The following is a 21,333-nucleotide window of genomic DNA, read 5'->3' on the forward strand; positions in this document are numbered from 1 at the left end:
TGCTGTCATCACTGGTGGTGTTTCCTAGTGTTGTGTGCCCACTGTCTGGAAACACAACTTCAATCAAAGCAAACAGAACAGTTGCATTATTTCAATGCATGAGGCATGTTCTGTTTTTATCTACACATATATTAACACACACTTGCCATTTATTAATAGCAATGTTTTTCCTTCTTCTCCTTTTATGTCATACTGACCTCTACTGTTTTTGTCAGCACTATCCGCTCCAACATCTCTTCACTTCGTATTGCAATATTCACTGAAACATAGTTATCGGAACCTATAGTCCTCATTGAAGTTTCAACAATTAAATTCTAAACAACATTATTTGTTTGTACTCGATCAATTATTGAAGAAAGAAAATGTCAAACATGTAGCCCAGAAATCCCTATCCAAGTACAAATAACGTTATTGTTACCTTCGCATTGAAAATGCGGAAGGTTATGTTTTGATCGCCGTGTATTTATTTATTTCTATAGCGTGTTTCTCGCATAACACAAAAAGTATTAAACCGAATCGCATGAAATTCGGTGGGATGATTGGTTATTATCCGGGACCATTTGATTAGATTTTGGGATCAATCGGGTCAAAGGTCAAGGTCAAAGTCATGAAAATGTCAAAATCTTGTTTTTACCATAGCAAATTACAAATTGACCGTGCTATGATAGCACGGTCAATTTGTATCCAATTGGCATGCAACTAATGCCAAAATGTTCATAATTCAATGCCCAATCTTGTGATATAAGATAAGATAAGATAAGATAAGATATTCCTTTATTAGTGCCCATTCTAGTTTAATAATATTGTAGTATGCAGAGATATGCCATTGACACATGTCCTTTACTGTAAGGAGGGGAGATGGAGAGATGCTCTCATTTTGCTTTCATTATCTGTCTTTCCTGTATTCTCTATTTAACGCTGAGAATAATGTATAAACGGTCACATAAAACCGAGGTTAAAAACATTATATTTTGAGAAAAAAGAATAAACACTATTGACATTGACAGTGTTGTCTTGTCATGTTCTGCTCTCTTGTTCAATTATTGCTTATGAATTTGTGTCACATGGTTTGTGACATTGTTAATGATAGACCACCAATTCAATACAGTCTTGACCTTTGTGAACATGCTCCAAAGGTCACATCATTACTCTGTAATGAACCTCACCATCTTCTGTTGATTGTTTTCCAGATTGACTCAAGTGACTAAACCAATCTAAGACACTGATGGGAGACTCACATATTCACAATGTAGACACTGTTTTGCAGTGGCTCTCTGAACTGACCCTCTTTTTATACAGTAGAATAAACATCCTACGAGAGCTAAATCAGACAAACAATCAGGGGGAAGCGATTACATTTAATATTTATATAGAAAAATAAGAGATATAGAAATAACGCAACACTGCATAGCTTATTGTATATATAATATAATTATATTAATTATAATTTAGAGTTTTTTCAGGTTAAAGTTTTATTGAATGAGTTTAACTTATGCTCAATAGTCATAATGCTGTTCATAAAAATGTCATACAACTCAGTAATATATTTTAAATATATATACTTCATAAATAAATGTAAACAGCATTTTAATACCATTAATATATATATTAGCTTCCTCCAGTCCACTAGCTGTATCAAAGAAGCTCATAAATAAGACATTCTTCCATTATTCCTCCAACAGAAGAAAACAGATATATGTGTGAGCGTCTTAACAGTGACGAAGATCCGATTCTGCTTTCTCAATCATAATTCTGTAATTCACAAGTATTTAACTGTCAGTATTGGTCGTGCTGACATATGTCCATGACAGTAACACTTAGAGATGTGTAGCCTTTAGCTCGACTCCAGTGTCACACGTGCTGCTGGGCTGCTGGATTTTGTCACTGATGGTGGAGAGAATGGAGAGGCTCTCAGCGGGATCTGGGTCAGGCAGGTGCCAGTGGATGAAGATCACATACATGAAACTGCCTATAACACCTCCAATAAGTGGGGCCACCAAGGGCACCCAGAACCAGTAGTTGTAACACCTGGAGAGCAGACACAGAGAAGTTCAGATGAGGGTTTGTTTATTTAAATAAATGAGGGTTTGTCCATTTAAATTGGCCTTTGTTAAACTTTTCTATATTGACACTGGATGTGTGTTACTTATAAGGGATTGCTAACAAACACACAGAGAAGCACCTTGTTGCCTCATTTAGCTCAATGTTTTGGGTACGGTTCACATTTCCAGAGGCAGAAGCAGTTAGTTTTAGAAATTAATAACTGTGCACTGCCTGGCACAAACAAAGTTACATAACAAACTGCTTACGTGTTGTTAATTATAAAAAATTATAATACATTTGCTACTTACTAATATCAAACAATATTAGCATGCAGCTATGTTTTGCAGTTGGTGGCAATTTGTTATGAAAAGACCAGTAAATATTGGACATGTCAGCTGCCCAGAAACACTAATGGGATGACAACGTTGCTCCATGTCTGCCATACCTGTGTAAGTATGCAATTAATTCCTTAGACCTTACTTAAAACAGCTTTGCAAGCCATAATATATTAGGGGTGTTTGTCCCATTTGTCCAGGATGTTTTGGAGGTATTCTGCCACCTAGTGGGCCAGAATCAACTATCAATGCAGCTTTCAGTACAGGATAGACTTCAAGCTTCTACTGATCACCTACAAAGCCCTAAACAACATGGCCCCTCCATATCTTTCAGACCTCCTCCCCCTCCACGCTCCAACCCGTTGCCTCAGGTCCGCCGGCACAAACACTCTGAAGATCATCAGGACCAAGCGCCGGACCTGGGGTGACCGGGCCTTCTCGGCAACTGCACCCCCCCTCTGGAACGCTCTCCCCATCCACATCCGTCAGGCTCCCACCCTACCTTTATTTAAGCAAGCCCTCAAAACACACCTCTTCCAAATTACTTTCACCTGCTAATCCCTTACCCTGATACGACTCATACAGCTTCCCCAGTTTGTTTTCCTTTCTTTACGTTACTGTTCCTGTTTGTTCGTCTTGTCTGCTATCTTTTTGTTTGTTCTGTCTGTCTCTTGTTCCCTGTAAAGAGTCTTTGGGTATTTAGAAAAGCGCTATAGAAGTCCGAATTATTATTATTATTACATAGATCATTAGATTAAACACAATAAGTATTCAACAGTTGCGGGGGAAGAGAAAAAACACAGGATCGTAAAGAAGAGCAAACCAGGTCATAATCAGATGTTCTGTGACAAGCTTGCACCTTTGATCCTGCAGCTGATAAACCCTGACCTATGTGGTTTTCTGAGAAACCGAAGGTGAACAACCTGTAGAAATGGAAAACAATGTCCCCATTGTCAGTTTGAACAGTTTGGGTGAATTGTGTCTTTCAGTAAGGCTTAAAAAGATTGATAACACATGTGCATTCTTGGGTTATCAACTTGGAAAGTTGTATGTGTTTAGTGCCGTGATAAATACATACGTGAAGACCTCAGTGCCCCAGCCGGCCGTCAGTGTGAAGAGGCGTGGCCCCAGGTCCCGAGCAGGATTGATGGCAGCACCACAGTTGGCTGACATCGACATGGAGATCCCCAGGACGACCGTTGCCACTATCGGAGGAATCAGCTTTGGGGGAGCCGGAGCGTTCCTCTTTTCATCCAAACTCAGGATGCACAACATCAGCATGCCAGTGCCCACTACCTAATGAAATGAACAAGTATAAAAGCAACAAATAACGAGTTCAGTAAAGAACCAGCCGTCCCGAATTAAGTCTACACAAATCCTCCCACTGACCTGGTCAAGGAAACTTCTGCCCAAAGTGATGTACTCTGAAGGATATGTGGCAAATATAGACGCCGTTTCATTTGGGCCATAAACGGTCAATACTCCTCCACTAAAATCCATTATAGCATCTGAAACAGAAACAAGAGGAATGTAGAAGACAAGAAAATAAAGAGACTGAAAATGTGTTAGAATTTATTTAGGTCTTTTCTTATCACTCATCTTTATGTCAATGATAAAGTGTTTAAAGTGCCAGAAAGACCAACCATAGTAGACTAGGTAGACGAGGCCTGAGGCCAGATAAGCCCCCAGCAGCTGGCTCAGGGAGTAGGGCACCAGCCTTCCCCAGGGCACCTGTCCCAACACACAGAAACTCAGAGTCACCGCCGGGTTCAGATGAGCACCTCCACAGAAAAAGAGGAAGACAGAAGTGAATTACAGTTTGAGAGACTGGAAGGTAATTTAAGTTCAGATTATTTGTAGCCGTATATTGTGTCAACTAACTGGTAGATATTAGACTGAAGACCTTGGAAAGATGGACGAGGCCTCTTTTCAGAGGGCGATAAATCTAGAGCGCTCAGATCAGTGAGCCACAGCAGTAAGTCTGAACCCAGAGTGTGAGGCATCACTCCTGCTGCATTTCACCGTGTGTTCATCTTTCAAGGCTGCCAGTTTGGTTTTGTGATATTATCGAGTTGATTGAATTTACCTGTGATGCCCTTGGTGAGGTACATAGCCGACATCACACCCACAGAAAAGGCCATGTTGACTGACAGGAACTGGCCTTTGGTGTCTCTGCTTGTCTTCACCTGCGCTGCAGCAGAGCAGCCAAACAGCTTCACGGGAGAGAAAGGCACGAAACGTCAGAATAGTTATGTGTTAGCGTCCGGAAAACAAGAAACAATCCTTCCAGGCAATATGTGCACATTCAGTAATACCTTAGTGATCTCTGAGTGATTGATTCATTATTTATTAAGTCAAACAAACTAATAAGTGGTCACATACAAATAATGTGCTTGATTTTTAAATTGTGATAATAATATAACATCCTCTCATTAGTGTCGACTTTGCAATGCAGCTGTTCCCTTAGTCTCCTTCTCCGTAGTCTTCTGAGAGAGCAGCATTGGAGTCGAAGCCGCCAACCGACACCACTAAACTAGTGAGGAAGGCCGGCTCCATCATCGGCTACAAACAGGACTATCTGGAGCAGGTGGTGGAGAGGAGGACATGAAGAAAGTTGTGTCCATGTTGGATAACCCGGACCACCCTCTCCACTACCTACTGCAGGGACAGCGGAGCACGTTCTCCAACCGACTGCTTCACAAGGACAGATACAGGAGAACATTCCTGATGCAGGAGAACATTCCTGATACAGGAGAACATTCCTGATGCAGAAGAACATTCCTGATACAGGAGACCATTCATGATATAGGAGAATATTACTACCAACTGCTATTCGACTTTATAGTAAATCACCTCTGGCCAGATCCTCCTCAAATTGAACAACATCAAAAAACCTTGCACCACCTTCACGTTATATACTTATATACAGTGTATACACTTTGCATTTTCTTTATTCTTACTTTTTTCTTAAATTGAGTATTTCCTGCTCTATTCTATTGTATTGTATATGTTGGGCATGTTTTAATATTCATACTTAATATTAATGTTTTTATGTTTACTTTTATTGTGATATCTTATCGAAATGACCACAGATTACCTCATAATAACCACACCTGCAGGAAAGCAAAACACTTTATAAGCTATTAATCATTAATTAACATTGTTGTTTTATATATGTATTAAAAGTCACGATGACATTAAAGTAACTTATGGTATTTCAAATGTCAAAGCAAATACACTTCTTAGAAACAGTAGTTGGATTTAAAATGTGCCGGTGACACAATGACATGAGGAAGGCCGGCATGGATAATCATGTAAATGCAATATGGATCTTGAACATTCATTAATTTTATAGTTTGTTGTATCATAATTGTTTTGTAGACATATACTTTCTCTTTGAGAAGAAGCATCATACTGTAAACTGACTAACTGACTAATATATACAACTAAACAATATATACACACAGACACAACTAATAATAGTTGTACAGCAGTATAAAGTGTTATAGGATAGTAATTTATATATTTTACAATTGGCTGCCTCCGACAATTAGTTATCAACAGTATCTTTATGGCTTAGTTCATAGTGATTATTTTATTTCTGACGGTAGGTTTCTCTCCAGTAGCATTACTCACTAATGTAATGCAGACAAAACTAAGAACAGATCTTTTTTTACATGAAGCTAAATGAATTCCAAATGCTGTGAAACAGTTTGAACTGTACGAGTATATCAAATTTGACAACTGGTGAAAAATCCAAAAGCCAACCCTGATCGTCACTTACCAGCAAGACGAAAGTTCCCAAGAGCTCAGCCAGGCACTCGCGCACCAGAGCATTCCTGACTCTCACAACACGCCTGTTCAACATTGCTAGAGTTTAATCCGTCTTCTCATTTCACACTAAAGTCTGTCTTTGTTGAGAGATGGACCAGCTGTTGGGCTGTTGGGCTGTCTGTCTGTCTGTTGAGGAGCTGGTGTGAGTGGAGGAGGTGTGTCAGTATTCTGTCACAACTTCTGCCTGAGCATCTAAGTGGGACACTCTGTATCCCACTTCGTCCTCTTTTCTGCCTCGTCTTTATCCCCCAGCTGGTCAAACAATATTACTCATTCATCAGGTGGTCACACTTGGTGGTTGGCTGGAGAAAAGCCATAATGTGTCTAAACTGTTCGAGGTTACATCGGCTGAGGCCATAAACAGTCGGATTATGTGTTGCCAGTAGTAACAGAAGCCAATAGCACACATAATATCTATGTTAAATTATACACACACACACACACACACACACACACACACACACACACAGGTTTTTGTGTTTCAATCTGTCATCAATCTGTATCCATATGCAAGAAATCAGGTCGGTAACAATTATATACGAAATAAATGAGAATAATCTATTAAAACTCAAAATCACCAGCAGAGCTATTAACATTATTAAGTCTCCCCTCGTCAGAATGCCTAAACTATGAGAGTCATGGATGTCAAATGAGTGTGCACACATACAATTGTTCGTCGAGTCTCATATCAACTGGCATGTTTACATCTTTCATTTCATCCTGATGTTCTTAACGTGCTCTCTCCCTACCAGATACACTAATACAAATTGTGTGTGTAAAACACAAGAACGGCTCAATTGAATACAGTCTGGCTTTCACCTCTCTGTTTTGTGGATATTGAAAATGTAAATGTCCAAATTGGTAAATGATCTTTATGGTTTTCCAGTCCAAAAAGAATCCATGAACACAGGTAATACAACATGTATTACCTGTGGTGTTGTGTAAGGCGGCTGATAGGGATGCCCTTCTCGTCATCGAAGAGCAAGATGTCCCCATAACTGCTCTCCACTGAACTCTGGACTAATAGATAACGAGAAACGAATAATATTTGCTGTGTTGGAGGAAATAATGATTGGCACAAGTCTGTTGCACGCAATGAATCGGATAAGCTATGAAGACTATTTGACACAAAGTTGATTGCACATCCTCACTGGTGAGCAGACTTTTATTCTGTCTCTTTTTTAACTTATATTTCATATGAAAATCGACTACGGGTATAATTTGAGTTTGGGAATCTGAGTAAAGTAAAGTGATTACTATCTTTCAACAACATAAACCTTGACATGGTGTGTAAAATATTGATAGCTTATCTTATTGCATCTACATTTGAGTCTCTCTGTTTGCTGATGTGTAAAAGAACAGATACCTTTACCCTGAATCAGAGTTGTGTCTCTTTTTCCTGCAAACTGATAGAAAGATAACATATCTCACTATCACCCTCTGCATGACATAAAAGTAAAACACATCACTTTAAATTTATTAAAAAGAAATATAAACCCTTAATGCAGTTAGCTTCTTTATTCACAATATTTTACAACACATGTATTTATGTACAGGCGCCACATTACTCGCTTTTAGATGACCAAAGTATGTGTTACAAAAGGTTGGTTGACTTTGATGTATGAGTGCATTTGAATTATGGGCTGGTAAAGAAATATCACAAGCTTTGAGGTAGATGTAATCCTGTAGATAAAGTGAGAAAAATAAAACATTTTGATTATATTTTATTTAGGGATTTGTTATAATGTCTACAATTTGTTGAATTGTTGAAATGGCATAAGGTCCAGATATCTAAATTAAATCTGGTTCCTAGCCACCTTTACTATGCTCAAAGCACTTCAACAATCCTCATGTTTCCAGATGTTTAACAGGGCGACGAAGCACCACGTCCACCGGCCCAGGGGGAAGTCTTCTGATCAAAGTCCAGGCCTCCAGGCGCCTCATCCCCACCACGCTCATTCCTTCAATCTCTTCCACCTCATCACCAGGACGCAGCTTGTCCACAGGACCCCCTGAAAGGAAAAGGTGAGTTTAATGAACAAGTTAGTATACAAAGAATCCAAATCGGCTTTACTGGCTGAGCACATACAAGGAATTTGACTTTTTTTCAGTTATGGCCATTACTCTCACATAACTGAAACAGAAATAGCAGCTGGGCAGATAGAGGTTAAGAGTAGGCAGGACAGTTATCTACACAATTTGCGACAATAGGTGTTAAAGCCCCATGATGTAGTTTTTCCCTTTTAGCGCCCCCTTCAGTTTTTGAGGTATTTAACGTTTACTTCAGTGTCGTAAATACCCAGTTACGATAGATGCAGCCTCGCATACACTTGTATTGAGTTGGGATCATGTGTTGTCCTGTATTATAATAATTATTATTGTTATTATTTGTACGTGTCACGGGTTATAAAAGGTGACGAGGGGGAGGTGATGCGAGATTTTTTTTGTTTGGAGCGCGCTGACAGGCGGCGGGCTGGTGAGCGGACTCAGAACGGCAGCAATCCGGCGACTGTTTCTATTTTGGATTTATACCAACGGGCGGAATCACTAATACGAAGACTGCGCAGGAACACTGTGAACTGGCCCAGCACCTACCGGACTAGTTTGAAGTAGCGCGGGGATTGAACGCATCGCCTCGCCACGTTTCCGCCTGGTCGGTCAGCTGTTTGCCGGCTTTTGGGGGGAGGGGGGGGGGGGGTGCGCGTGCAGTCATTTACTTTTGTTTTGGGGGACTGCAAAGACTTTGGGGACTGTCGGGATCCGGGGATTATACTTCGTTTTGAGTGGGTTTGATTGTTTGTAGTGTATGTGTTCATTTTGGGGGCTTGCAGATGCATTGAATTTGATTTAATATAATAACATTTGGGTTTCCGCATATCGACTGTGTGTTTTTCTTTTACGACCATTTGAGCAGAGAGTTAACACCAGAATTCGCAGATCCGACCATTCCCTTTTTTTGTTAGCGTATTGTACCTTTTCCCCTTGATTGAGTTGCTAAGGGCGAATTGTTACAACATAACCAAAAGAATGACAACATTTAGTTTAGATGAAATACCGATCGCGTTTTCAGCCTATATACGTTGTTTTCTAAATGTTTGAATGTGGAGTACGTGTGATCGAATACAATATTGTTGACAACACCAAAAAGCTACATAAAAAAGCTACCCTTATACTGTAGCTGCGAGCGTGGAGTGGCACTATATGACATTGCGTAATCACTGCCAGAAAGCGGGCGGCTCCAGAATCCTACACAGCGGAGTTATTTCCCCACAGACCCCCGATGGCAATGGCGGAGCCGCAAATCGCCATATTAAAAGTCATTGTAGCGGCACAATTTTTTTCAAGCTGTTATTTTAAGGTACAATTGTTACATAATGTTACTTTAATATCAACATTATATAAATGTGTATCAAATGCACCACTGGCCAACAATACAATAGAAAGAAAACCCATCTATATCTATATCCATGTCAAATGCTCTGCAAGTTATAAACAAAACTAATAGTGCAAGTAAATAAATACTGAATGATTTCATTTACATGCTGGAAAGATGTTTATACACTGAATATACACCATGTAGGATATATATTGACAGGGACAGATGTTATGAACGTATAAAGATAAACAATTGTGCTTTCAAAACTTATAAATTATAATCTATAATGGCAGCAGTGGATATGTTGGTGTATTTTGTCCTGTAGCGCCTCCTAGAGTGAGGAAGCTGAAACAGGTCGTCTCCAAGAGAGGTCGACGCACCGCCCGTCATGATGATGAAAGGGTAATGCAGCACGTGTATAATGATATCTAAACGTGGACACCTAACCTGATGGGTTGCAAACAATATTATTTAACCTGCAATGAACGAATTTGGTATCTTTCTCTTTTCTGCATATTTACTTTAACCCCTGTGTTGCCTTAGGGTCATTTTGACCCGAATCAATATTACACCCTCCCCCCGCCTTAGGATTAATTTGACCCCATTCAATGTTTAATGTCGGTGTTCTTTCGGTAGTCAACAAACAAACATAAAGTGCCTCACACTTAAACTTGGAAAACAATATTAATTATAATAATTTTCTGGAGGTTTTAATTGCTGGCGTCAAATTGAACCCAAAGGGTAAAATATGTTAGTAAATATAAAGGTAACAGGAGGGTGAAACATTGATTCGGGTCAAAATGACCCTAAGGCAACACAAGGGTTAAAAAAATACTTGGACCACCAAGTAACAAACTAATAAAAACAGTGTAACGTTACAAACTTAATAACCCAAACGCATCCATTTTTCTGTTGTTTGAGTCCATAATTATGCTTTCCTGAGTTGGGAGTGGAAGAGCTTGCATGGCCTGCAGGCAGCACACAACCTCTTTGGGATGAATTGGCTTTAACACACAAAGTCTGTGCCTGGCCTCACTAATGCTATTTTGGTGGGATGAAAGATTGCCACTACAATGGGATGTTGTTATGCTCCGACATATAATATGTCCAACTCTTTGAGGGAAGTGTTTTCAAATCTCTGCATTTCTATGCAGTTCTGTGATGGATGGAGATGTGAAATACTGCGCTTCAGTTCTCACCCTGGAAGATCTTCTGTACAGTGAGTGGTCGGTTCCCACAGTTGGAGTCTGCACCTCCTTCCAGGCTAAAGCCCAGATCCCTGGTGTTCTTCTCCAGACAAACAAACACATGTTGATCTGAAATAACACAAACACACAGACGACATGTCTCACGTTAAACTGCTGCAGCTTCAGGGCTAATATCTAAACTCTGGTAGAGTACCACGTCTCACCTGTCTTAGTGGACTGAGTCTTTGTTTGTCCCTGGATATTTGTCTGCGCTTCCCCCTTACAGACACTGCTCATCGCTCCCCTCCTCATGACCACCACCCCCATCTCCCGAGTCTTTGCTCTCCTCAGGACCCTCAGGGCCTCGCAGTGGGCGTAGCCGCAAAGTGCTGTGCCATTGATTGACAGGACCTGGTCCCCTTCCCTTATGGAGCCTTCCTGGGCTGCAACACCCGAGTGAAACACCTTGTGAACCTGAGAGGAAGAAATCGAGGGACAAATGATGGAGCCTGAGGACTTTGCTTTTAAATATCTTCTTTATAAGCAAGAAGGGAGGTTTCCTCACAGTGACTGGCTTGTTCTGGTCCACACCTCCCGCCACGCTGAAGCCCAGTCCCACGCCCATGTCCTTATGGAGAACCACCACCTGCACATCCTTATAGTCCTGCACGAAGTGAAAGCAGTGAGAAGGAGATGGAGGTTATACTCGTTCCGTCTTGTGTATGACTGATTTTGTGTTGTGTACTTTGCATGGGAAAAGTTACCTTAATCATGGCAATGTTAAAACTGTTGACTTAAATCCACAACAAGTTGCACTGTACCTGCAGAGTGCTGTCCCCCATGCTCCTGACGTCCTCCAGCAGCCGGTCCAGCTCCTCACTGGGCATCACAGACACATAGGACAGGGCCGACATGTCCGAGCTCAGCGAGGCAGACCGATGCCACTCATCGTTATCATTCTCCGACTCGTAGTCAACTCCAGCAAAGTTACACAGGTCTGAAAGACTGCAGGGATTAAAGACGAGAGTTATGAGTTTTATCCGTTTGAAAAATTGTGGGAAGGAATAATTCCAATCATAAATGTGATGTATGACAGGACCCACCTGACACAGAAGCTCTTGTGATCCAACTGGCTCATGTTACTCGTGATAGTCACCGAGGACTCTCCGGAGTCTGAGTCATAGTTTGAATCCTCATCCCTCTGTGTACTTTCATCATCATCGTCATCATCATAATCATCATCTTCATCATTCCAGATCATAATATTTGGTTTCAAGCCAGCGACCCAGGCATCCAGGTCCAACCGCTGTTTCCTCCCATTTGGAAGGGCTGTGTTGACCTCCAGGGAGAAGAGGTCAGGGAGGTCGCTGTGGGAGGAGGTGGCAAGGGCACGAGGAAGAAGCGGTGAATCTTGTTTGGGGATTTTGCCTGTGGGAATGATGTTTTCCGGTTCTGTGGTAGTCGTAAGAAAGGGTGAGTTGATTGGAGAGTTTGTTGGAGTTATGTCGTCATCACTAACAGGTGAAGCAACCCGAGGGGGTGTTGTTGTTTTCTGCACACCGGCGGAGATGGACAGTCGCAAGGATGGTGGTCTCTCACTTGCCTCCTCGGGGCTTGAGGTTCTGTATAGATCTACCTCGTCTATGTAAAAGTTTCTACTTTTTTTTTTCGCTCCTCCATTTAGGGGGATATCGAGCGTTGTCTTGAGATTAGAATATTTACTAACATCTGGACAGTTGTTAACGCTATTCATTTCTTTTCCTTCACTCTCAACCAAATAATTCCCTTCCCTTTCTTTCCTCCCTAATCTTTGTTCAATCTCATCCACCGATAAAGATCTATATGACCCGAGCTTCGGTCTTCCTCCTGTCACTCTCTCCTCAGTTCCATCACCTGCCTCCCTTTTCTCTTCTAATCCCTCCCACTTGTTTCTCAATCCACCTATCTCTTTTGCTGACCTGCTTTTTTGCACTCCTTCATGAGCCCAGCTGAGATGTGTTGGAGCTGAAAAGGCCCGTCTGGGCAAGAGGGCCTGTCCCGTCGCCAAACCATGGGATCTCTGCGTGAGAGCCTCAAACTGATTGATCTTATTTCTAACACTGGCTGCAGAGGCAGCCGATAACCTCTCTGGGAATTTCTTCCTCTCCATTGATTTCGCTGTCACGTTCTGTGGGTTTGGATCAAACACATCTTCATCAGTGAACCTACTCTTTGATTCTGTTTTTTCTTTTGCTACATCATCCGTTTGCTCTTTTCTTTCCGTCAATGTCCCTCGTATGCCATTAGTCTCGCCCTTCATCCCGTCCTGATCCATACTCCCATCCCCACTTCCTTCCCTCAAACCAGACAAATCTCTCAAAGAAACAGATCTCTCTTCTTCAAAGAAACCTTTTGAATGTGGGGATGGAGTAAGTCCTGCTGCAGCCCTTGTAGATCGTACCTGAGCTGCTGTCGAGTACCGGCTCCTGGCTCTATCCAGTGACCTTGTGCTCATTTCCTCGAACCCTCTGCCGCCGTTAAGTCCCCCTACCTCTGGGTACTTGCCCTGTGTCTGTCCTTGGCCCTGTACCCCTGACGATCTCTCCCATGTCCTGGTCGTCTGTGGTAAAAGTGACGTCTCAGAACCTGGAGTGTCTTTTTGTGTCAAGGAGAAGGGTGTCCTGCTTTGACTGGGGCTCCTTTTCACTTCTGATGAGAAACGCCTGGGGAAGGTTCCCCCTGAAGCCCACTCGTATGACCTCTGTTGTGGCGAATTGAGGGAGTCTGTGGTTGTTTCTCTGTGATGAGACGTTGCAGGGGTGAAGTCCCTGATTGTGCTGAAATCCTCCGTTTTACTGAAACCAGCGGACCCATAGAGTTTCTCGATCCGCTCCATTATGCTCTGGCCTCCTTTGGGCCCAAACGAAGAAGTTGTCTCTCTGATAATAGAGCAAGGTCCAGACAGGGATCTCAACCTAGTGGGGAGAGAGTTACCTTTACTGGTCCTCTCCAAAGCCCGACTCACGAGACTCCCTGGGCTCTTCTCAACATGACTTGTACCAACGGAGTTATGGGACTGTATTGAAGACACAAACCTGGCCCTCAAGCTTTCAATTCCAGTCCTTGGTTCGTCCCTGCCTCGTTTAGTTGGCAACACAAATATGTCAGCCAGTTTGCCACGATCAGTGGCGGATGTCCCTGCTCCCAAATTTAGACTCTTACTTCTACTTGCCCGGTTGGATCTCCTCCAGTCTGTCTGGCCTTGGCTTTCAGACCCAGGGTTACATGTTTTATTTATTTCAGTGCCAAATTCTGTGATAGGTTTGACTGCTGTGCCATTCTGGTTCAGTTCAGTAGACATTCCATAGCCTGAAGTTTCCTCCTCCTCACACTGAACTCTGCTGCGACTCCCAGTCCTGGCTTGATAACCAGTGACTGGGTGATTCTCCCCTTTGGTTGTACTATCTGTGCCCGTGTGCATCCTGGTGTATCTCTCTCTCCTCTCAACTTCCTCAGCCCCCTGACCCTCCTCCAAAAAACAATTGGGTTTCCTCTCACCTGGCCTGCAAGTGAGAGTGTACGAGGGAGAGTTAGCCGAGCGGACAGTGAAGCATGCTTTCGTCCTCTGGTTGTCAAACTCACTCACTGGAGGAGGCAGCGTGGACAAGTCCATCGTCTGAGAGTAAACAAAGTTAATGATCTCCTGTCAAGAGCCAAATCCCCCAAAAAGAGTGGAAGAGTGAACTTGATCTTCAACCAATTCCAAGCAACTGTCTTTTAGATGGAAATCTGGAATCACTTGGTTTGAATGCGGCAGCTGCGAGTGTGTACAAAGCTGTGAAAAGGTGGCTCAAATACAGCCCTCATCCGCTTCTTGCACAGAAAAAAACGCTTTCATTAAAAAATGGAATATTCCAGCGACGCTCCTGATGAGTCTCCGTGTTGTGTTCCCCAAGAGAGGACGCCTCGGGCCTCTTCTTCTTGATCTCGTGTTGTTCCGTCCTTTGCAGTATTTGGTTCCTTCAGAACGACTTCAGCAAACAGTTCCTGTTGCCTATAAAGAATAAACATTTTACAGCACGTTACAGGGAAGCGTAAAGAGGACAGTGCACATGTGAAAATGATTTAATAAATAAATAAAAAACAAACAGAAGAGCATGAAGAGCCGAAAACGCAACAATATCCTGAGTCAGTTGGCAACACATCCCTGCTCCTCCGGCATCCTCTCACGCTGACTCAATGAGCCCATTCAAAGAACAGTGGGACTCAGGTAGTGCCCTGCTGTTCACACACATCATGTAGGCTGTTTACACAAGCAACATACTCATGACTACCTGTCACTGTCAGCTAAACTTGAACTACAAACTGGAAAAACTCACCTAACAGCAATCCACCCAGCAAAAACAATGTAATAAAGTTCCACAATGAGTCACTGTGCAGCGTGTATCGGTCTCATAAAACCAAAGCAACACCACAACAGACTGAAACCGTGTAACAGCGTTTTCAGTTGAAATGATCAGATAAGATGGACAAAGAAGAGGATGGCGCCACTTTAGTTTACACACAGCCTGCTGAGAGAGATCCCATTACGGATGGACAACGGCTCATCGGGGAGTTCACAGCCACACACACAACAGACTGTAAGGAAGTGAAACCATCTTTGATCCTTCGTCAGGGCAGAATTAGGATTTAATCATCTCTTTTTTAACACAAATAGTGGAAGCTTGTGATTTACTGAACACACACAATAGGAGAAAGGCATCAGACAAACAGTGCCTGAGATATGAAGCCGTTTATGTCGGTTACAGCGTGTAACTTTTGGCGACAGTCTCTTTGGTGCTTTCCAATGCAGGTGAGTGCGAGTGTCGGTTTACAGAAACACCTGTTCTGCGAGCTCACAAAAACTCCCATTTGGGTAACGCGGGCAACGCGCCACAGTTTTCTTTAAACTACGGTTAAACAGCAAAAAAGATACAACTGCACCCGGACATTCAATTAAAACAACCAACACATTTACTCTCACATGATTACAAATTATCTTATTAATCACACATCTACAAACACATGTGCCTTACCTTCTCTTGGAGGGACTTTGTTACCTGTCCTACGCCACCGAGTTGTCACGGGTTCATAATGAAGGAAGCGCTCTGCAATGACATCAGCGCCTACGGTAACTCCTCTTTCTTCTCTTTCCATCAGCTTTGCATGATGGAGTGAATACAGTGATGCAAACCTGCCACACTGGTTTTTTTTCTCTCTCTCTCTCTCTCTCTCTCTCGCTCCATTGTTTTTTTCTCCCGTTTCCTCTTCTCACAGGGTAGCATTCCTGACTTCAGTTAGGTGTGTAACCAACTAAACGGCTAAAGGAGTTCACAAGCACAGACAGACAGACACACAGACACACACACACACACACACACACACACACACACACATACACACACACCCTTTTGCCGGTGCAAACTTCAAACTCGCTCACACATCAGCATTTCATAGCTTAAGGGAGAAGATATAGTTCAGATAATTGTGTGAAATGGAACCAAAAGGAAGTTTCCCAGGATTGTTATATCACCCCACCAAAAGACAAACCTAAATTAAATCATCTGGCTGAGCAGGTATCAAAATACATAATAACAGAGCGCCTTTACTTGGGACCAGAGACGACAAAGAGACGACAAAGAGCTCATCTGGACCCAGAAATAACAGCAGGGATTATTGTTGTTAAGGTACAGCTCTCGTATGACATGTGTTCAAGAAAACTAAACTTCAGACACAATGGGAATCTCTGGGACTGTAATGCTCACTGAAGGAGAGAAATTCCTGAGTTTGCTGATAGATTTGATCCACACATAGGACGAAGAAGAACACACACAGAAGAAGAAAAAAGAAGAAGAAAAAAAATAGTTTTTGCAAAAATGTAAATCTGCAAAGAGGAAATGTGAACAAACAGCTTTTGGGTTGTTCCAAGCAGAAGCAGATATATATTTAACATTTTAAAATTTCTAATAAGCACTTACAGTTGTAGTTGTCGAGAATGTAGAGGCTCATTCTTTTGCTTTTTTTGCATGCACCTGCTTCCTTTGAGACAGAGGACACTGTGGTTGCCACATCAGCGGGCTGCAACAATAAGGGGTGCCTTAACGTCCCTCTGTGCCTGCGTGAAGCCAAAACAGAGATATTAATGGAGGCCAAGTTTGAGGACATTAATGATCCAATCAGTGATTGGCCGCCGAGAGAGGGCTGGTAGGCTGCTTGATCTTCTGAGGACAGAGAAAAGTCTGTGAGTGGGGATAAATAGCTCACAAGCCACCCTTGTTCCTGACAGAAGAATGGCGCTCAGTGTCTCTGCAGGATGGATGCAACGCGCTGTCCTGCTCACAGAGACACGCTGGTTCTGCACATTCATTCTTTAGGGTGGAGGCGTCGTGAGAAAGTGCAGTCTATGGCATTTAATCACAGTGGACACGTCTGCAGGCAAATCCATCGTCAATCACAGAAATAAACAGCAAGAATGTGAAAATAGAGAAATTAAATCATCTCTAACTTTTCCGAGCTGGAAACGACGAATACCGGCCTTTATTGTCTGACTTGTTTGTTGATTTGTTTGTCGGTTGCGTCGTGGTGAAGTCGCTCTCGACAGCAGATGGCAGAAGAGGCCAGAGAAACGTCAGCTCTGACGTCACTCCCGCCTGTACCGGTCACGTGACCGCCGCGGAAGTCAACAAACCGGGCGGGCAGCGAAATGTCAAAACGAAAAGCACTTTACTTATTTTACTTCCTTGTTTTCTGTCTGTCGTTGAATGTTTTCAGATTTAATGCGGTGTAAAAAACGAGTCCTTAAATTCAACCGCGTGCCTTTTAAATGTCACATGTTGGACGTACTTTCCGTCATTTAGCGGTGAGTGAGCCGACGTTGACGTACCGTTTCAAGATGGGGAGTGACTCTCTCCTCTCGAGCGTTAACGTGGTGCTCGTAATGGCCTACGGTAGTCTGGTGAGTCTGCTCCACTTTGTAACGGTGTAACGTCCGGGTCCGGTTGAGGGTTACGGTCAATCTCACGATGGCGGAACTCCACATTAGTGTTTTACAACCTTCTCTAACTCTATTTCTAAGAGTCAGACTCGCTGCATTCTTACCACGAAACACACAACTAGGTCCACAAAGTACACAAGACAAAATATTGTGCTGAGTCATTACACACACCTCATCGTGTGCAGGGCTCTTATGAGACTCTAAGGTCAACACTGGTTTGCAAACAAACGTATGCAGCACAGAAATGGTTTTTCCTGTTGTGTTAAAACCACATTATCTTTGTCTTATAGTTTTATAATACTACATACAAACGATAAATAAAATGATCGTTTCAAAAATAATATTTTACTCCTTATTTTAAAACTTACTTCTGCGTATTTTGCACTTTTTGCACATCATTTGCCATCGAGTTTTATAATAGAATTTTAAAAATTATGATTTTCTGTCTATTAAACTTCCTGATAAATATAGCTATATGGTCTGAGAGTTATATATTCAAATCTAAGAGTCTAAGCACTACTGTCTTCATAAGCTGATAATATTCTTTTCAAAATAACACATTCATAATTACTAATAATAACACTTTAAAAAAAGAAAACCCAACACACTAAGTACGAGTGAAACAATATCAGCAACAAGGCCCTTTTGTCCAAACCAACAGACGGGAAGCTGATTATAAATTATATAAATATATAATACTGCTTCCTCAGTCTCACAAAAAACTAATAAAAAAAGACACTGAACTTAGACAATGAGAAAAAAGTCAAATAAAGAAAACGAGACGACGTTGAAACTATTGTTATGATCAACAGTGACGAGGTTACAGTTACAGCCGAGGAGAGACCGCACATTAACGACATCGCTCGACAACAAAGTGGTGGTTGACCTTCTCTTCCGGAGACTTCGCAGTGTGTTGTGCTCAATTACTCTCTACGACTTTAAATGTAACGAAGTATAACATGTAAAAGTAAAGATAATATTTTCAAAAATGCAAGTACAAGCCTACACAAAGTAAATATGTTACATTAACCCAAGTAATTATAATGTGTTACATCTCTGCACAATTAATTCAAAGATGCAACTGTATGTTGTAAGTTTAATCGATCAATGTTTTGTGTATTTTTATTATGTATAGTGTATCTTGTTTTATTATTTTGTTCTGTTTATCATCCACTGGTACACTAGGATAAAAAAGGGTTTAAACTTGCACTAACTCTTCCTTCTAGGTGTTTGTTTTGCTCTTCATCTTCGTCAAAAGACAGATAATGCGGTTTGCCATGAAGTCTCGTAGAGGACCACATGTTCCCCTTGGCCACAACGCTCCCAAGGTACCACACACACCATAAAGAACCAGAAGTCAGATGCTGTACAGTGTTTAGCTGATTCATTATTATATCTGAGAGTTTCTTATGTGTGTGTGTGCTGCAGGAGCTGAGACAAAAAATAGAAGCCAAACTGTGCCAGGTTCAGAAAATCCACTTTGAGCCCCGTCTGCTGTTCCCAGATGATGAACGGCTAAAGCAAAGAGAACTGTGTGGTTAGTGGCAGACACAAACACACACACACACACACACACATTTATTTGTATACACTGTGTACATAACAATCTGTGTGTCTGTGTTGCAGGTTCCCATGACTACCTGTACAGGATGAGAGCACTGGATGCCGTCAGAGACACTGGTGAGCTTTGCTGTCCCCTAACTTTGTCCCGGTTTTGTCTTGTTGTCACGCCAGAGTGTTACCATACCACCTGCACTTTAGATCTCCCTTTCCGTGAGCTCGGCGGCTCATCCACCGCCGTGACGGGTAAAAGACTTCGGACGTGGCTTCTCCAGCTGAGAAACAATCACTGCGTGTTCCGAGACAGCCTGAGCTCGCTCATCGACACGGTTCTGGACGGGTACAACAAAGCCCGTTACGGGGCAGAGGTCAGTGTGGTCTCTGCGTGTGGTTGTCTCTCATCTAACACATCCTGCCCATATTGTGATAATGTGTGACACGGTCTGCAGTCTAAAGCGATAGCAAGAAAACTGTTGAAATATGGACAAAATCACATGTATGTTGTCACCTTGTAGTTCAATACCATAAACAACCATTTCCAGATGTAATGGTTAACATTATAGTCCATGTATTGTAGCCGACCGTACTTATGTAAATCGTAACACATTTTAATTTACATTTTTACATACATGTGTACCATGTCGCCCATCCTGGTGTGTTCCGTTTTGCATGAAAAGTTTCCAAATGTCTGATGTCTTGTCATCGGCTTTTGTTTGTGTCTGAAGGCTTTTGGTGAAGCAGAGTATTTTAAATACCATGAAGCTCTGACTGAATTGACCTCTGTGTGAGTAAAAGCACCCTTTCCTCACAGAGCTCCCCTCCAGCTTCCCTTTGATGCTAATCCCACCGTGGAATGTTAATTATGCAAAGGGGAAAAACTGTTTCTCCCCTTCGCTGTTGTTTCAGCGTCAAGTCTCACAGCGCTAGCAGCTCTCCGAGCCAGTACCACCAGTCCGCAGCCAAAGACCTGACCGGCACCACGGAGCCAGCGAGCGCCTCCTCCCCCACCCAAACTACCTCCCTCACGTCTTCAATGCAGCAGCGCAGCAAGCGGCCCAGACACTTCCTGGAGCTGAAGAACTTCAAAGACAACTACAACACTCTGGACAGTTCCTTCTGAAATTCTTTCCAAAAGAAAGATCGTAAACTACGTGTAGCTGTCAGGGATTAAAGTGCCTATGGACGACGACAGGTCACCGGGTAGTTTAGAGTGATGATAAAAACACTGCCTTCGCTTACCCAAAACGCTTAACCAAAACTGGTTCACAGTTGAATGCATATCAGACTCAGTGCTCTTTATCTAAGTGTAGCCTATGCATATAACCTGTAATAATGCATGTGCAGGGTAAGTTAGTAGGGTTGATTTGACCAAAACCAGAGCTATGGGGCTATGCAATGGCACAAGACAATCAGTATTTATTGCACAATGTAGAGGCCTATGCAGACTTGTTAAAATGACTCAACTGGATTAAGACTGGCTTATAGTTAACAATGTTTGTTGAGAAACCCAGTGTTAATGTTTGAAACGCACACACTGTTTATGTCACTTATGTTTACATCGTTGTATGTCACTACTGTTCATTTGCTGCTGTTAAATTGACGGGCTGTTTTGGATTTTTGCCTTAATTGTTTGTTTTATAGAAGTCATACTTGACTTAATGAATTTTGATGATAGTAATCTCTCTCAGTGCAATGTAATTTAAAAGTATTCTGGTACATTAATGCACCAGGGAAAGTATTTTCCTAAACGTGTCTTTGTCAAAAGGTAGACTGGCCTCCAGATTCTTGAATTATGTGGATTTTTTTGCGATTTAGGGTTCCCATGAGGGTGAATCATTTATTTTCTGTGGTTGTTATAGTTGCTATCCAAATAAAACAATGAAATACAGACATGCTCAATTCTTACATTTGGTCAGCACAATAACTTCTAGTTTACAGTGTCCAGTAGAGAGCGCTCCTTTCTAAGGTAGCTTCTTAAAATGTCTT

General features: G+C 42.1%; 4 protein-coding genes across 7 annotated transcripts; 1 reads left to right on the forward strand and 3 right to left on the reverse strand.

Annotated features, from left to right (window-relative positions):
• Positions 1-1,343: 1,343 nt before the first annotated feature.
• Positions 1,344-6,406, reverse strand: aqp10a (aquaporin 10a). The gene is made up of 6 exons (XM_056444611.1): positions 6,163-6,406; positions 4,465-4,591; positions 4,022-4,159; positions 3,768-3,886; positions 3,457-3,674; positions 1,344-2,028 (listed from the first exon to the last, which is right to left on the reverse strand). Exons 1-6 carry the CDS (start codon positions 6,244-6,246, stop codon positions 1,818-1,820), a joined length of 897 nt encoding a protein of 298 aa, XP_056300586.1. The 5' UTR covers positions 6,247-6,406; the 3' UTR covers positions 1,344-1,817.
• Positions 6,407-7,325: 919 nt separating this feature from the next.
• c22h1orf43 (chromosome 22 C1orf43 homolog) lies at positions 7,326-21,235 on the forward strand. Of its 4 annotated transcripts, none has more exons than XM_056444614.1 (9): positions 7,326-7,365; positions 8,073-8,237; positions 9,885-9,990; positions 19,014-19,115; positions 19,216-19,324; positions 19,414-19,467; positions 19,549-19,715; positions 20,073-20,131; positions 20,254-21,235. In XM_056444614.1, exons 4-9 carry the CDS (start codon positions 19,053-19,055, stop codon positions 20,465-20,467), a joined length of 666 nt encoding a protein of 221 aa, XP_056300589.1. In that variant the 5' UTR covers positions 7,326-7,365; positions 8,073-8,237; positions 9,885-9,990; positions 19,014-19,052; the 3' UTR covers positions 20,468-21,235. The 4 variants fall into 4 exon arrangements, with proteins under 4 accessions (XP_056300589.1, XP_056300590.1, XP_056300588.1 ...); XM_056444615.1 differs by having other exon boundaries at positions 9,914-9,990; XM_056444613.1 differs by lacking the exon at positions 9,885-9,990 and having other exon boundaries at positions 7,327-7,365.
• On the reverse strand, positions 7,716-11,794 carry LOC130213153 (pro-interleukin-16-like). Its single transcript, XM_056444616.1, has 5 exons — positions 11,597-11,794; positions 11,341-11,439; positions 11,000-11,249; positions 10,788-10,904; positions 7,716-8,224 (listed from the first exon to the last, which is right to left on the reverse strand). The coding sequence occupies exons 1-5, from the start codon at positions 11,687-11,689 to the stop codon at positions 8,061-8,063; spliced, it is 723 nt and encodes a 240-aa protein (XP_056300591.1). The 5' UTR covers positions 11,690-11,794; the 3' UTR covers positions 7,716-8,060.
• Positions 11,700-16,944, reverse strand: LOC130213148 (uncharacterized). Its single transcript, XM_056444607.1, has one exon. It carries the CDS (start codon positions 14,425-14,427, stop codon positions 11,812-11,814), a length of 2,616 nt encoding a protein of 871 aa, XP_056300582.1. The 5' UTR covers positions 14,428-16,944; the 3' UTR covers positions 11,700-11,811.
• Positions 21,236-21,333: the final 98 nt, after the last annotated feature.

The sequence above is a fragment of the Pseudoliparis swirei genome, chromosome 22 (assembly GCF_029220125.1).
Source record: "Pseudoliparis swirei isolate HS2019 ecotype Mariana Trench chromosome 22, NWPU_hadal_v1, whole genome shotgun sequence".
In the NCBI taxonomy this organism is placed as follows: domain Eukaryota; kingdom Metazoa; phylum Chordata; class Actinopteri; order Perciformes; family Liparidae; genus Pseudoliparis; species Pseudoliparis swirei.

What these genes read in the sequence shown, in the direction of transcription:
- aqp10a (XM_056444611.1), bottom strand. Translation starts at nt 6,246, where the DNA reads ATGTTGAACAGGCGTGTTGTGAGAGTCAGGAATGCTCTGGTGCGCGAG. An exon ending in CGTCTACCTAGTCTACTATG is followed by an intron (nt 3,887 to 4,021) that starts GTTGGTCTTTCT and finishes TTTCTGTTTCAG; the next exon opens with ATGCTATAATGGATTTTAGT. An exon ending in GCAGAAGTTTCCTTGACCAG is followed by an intron (nt 3,675 to 3,767) that starts GTCAGTGGGAGG and finishes TCATTTCATTAG; the next exon opens with GTAGTGGGCACTGGCATGCT.
- LOC130213148 (XM_056444607.1), bottom strand. Translation starts at nt 14,427, where the DNA reads ATGGACTTGTCCACGCTGCCTCCTCCAGTGAGTGAGTTTGACAACCAG.
- c22h1orf43 (XM_056444612.1), top strand. Translation starts at nt 17,617, where the DNA reads ATGTCACATGTTGGACGTACTTTCCGTCATTTAGCGGTGAGTGAGCCG. An exon ending in AAGCCCGTTACGGGGCAGAG is followed by an intron (nt 19,716 to 20,072) that starts GTCAGTGTGGTC and finishes TTGTGTCTGAAG; the next exon opens with GCTTTTGGTGAAGCAGAGTA. An exon ending in CTGACTGAATTGACCTCTGT is followed by an intron (nt 20,132 to 20,253) that starts GTGAGTAAAAGC and finishes CTGTTGTTTCAG; the next exon opens with CGTCAAGTCTCACAGCGCTA.
- LOC130213153 (XM_056444616.1), bottom strand. Translation starts at nt 11,689, where the DNA reads ATGTCGGCCCTGTCCTATGTGTCTGTGATGCCCAGTGAGGAGCTGGAC. An exon ending in TGGGGGACAGCACTCTGCAG is followed by an intron (nt 11,440 to 11,596) that starts GTACAGTGCAAC and finishes CACTTCGTGCAG; the next exon opens with GACTATAAGGATGTGCAGGT. An exon ending in ACCAGAACAAGCCAGTCACT is followed by an intron (nt 11,250 to 11,340) that starts GTGAGGAAACCT and finishes TCTTCCTCTCAG; the next exon opens with GTTCACAAGGTGTTTCACTC.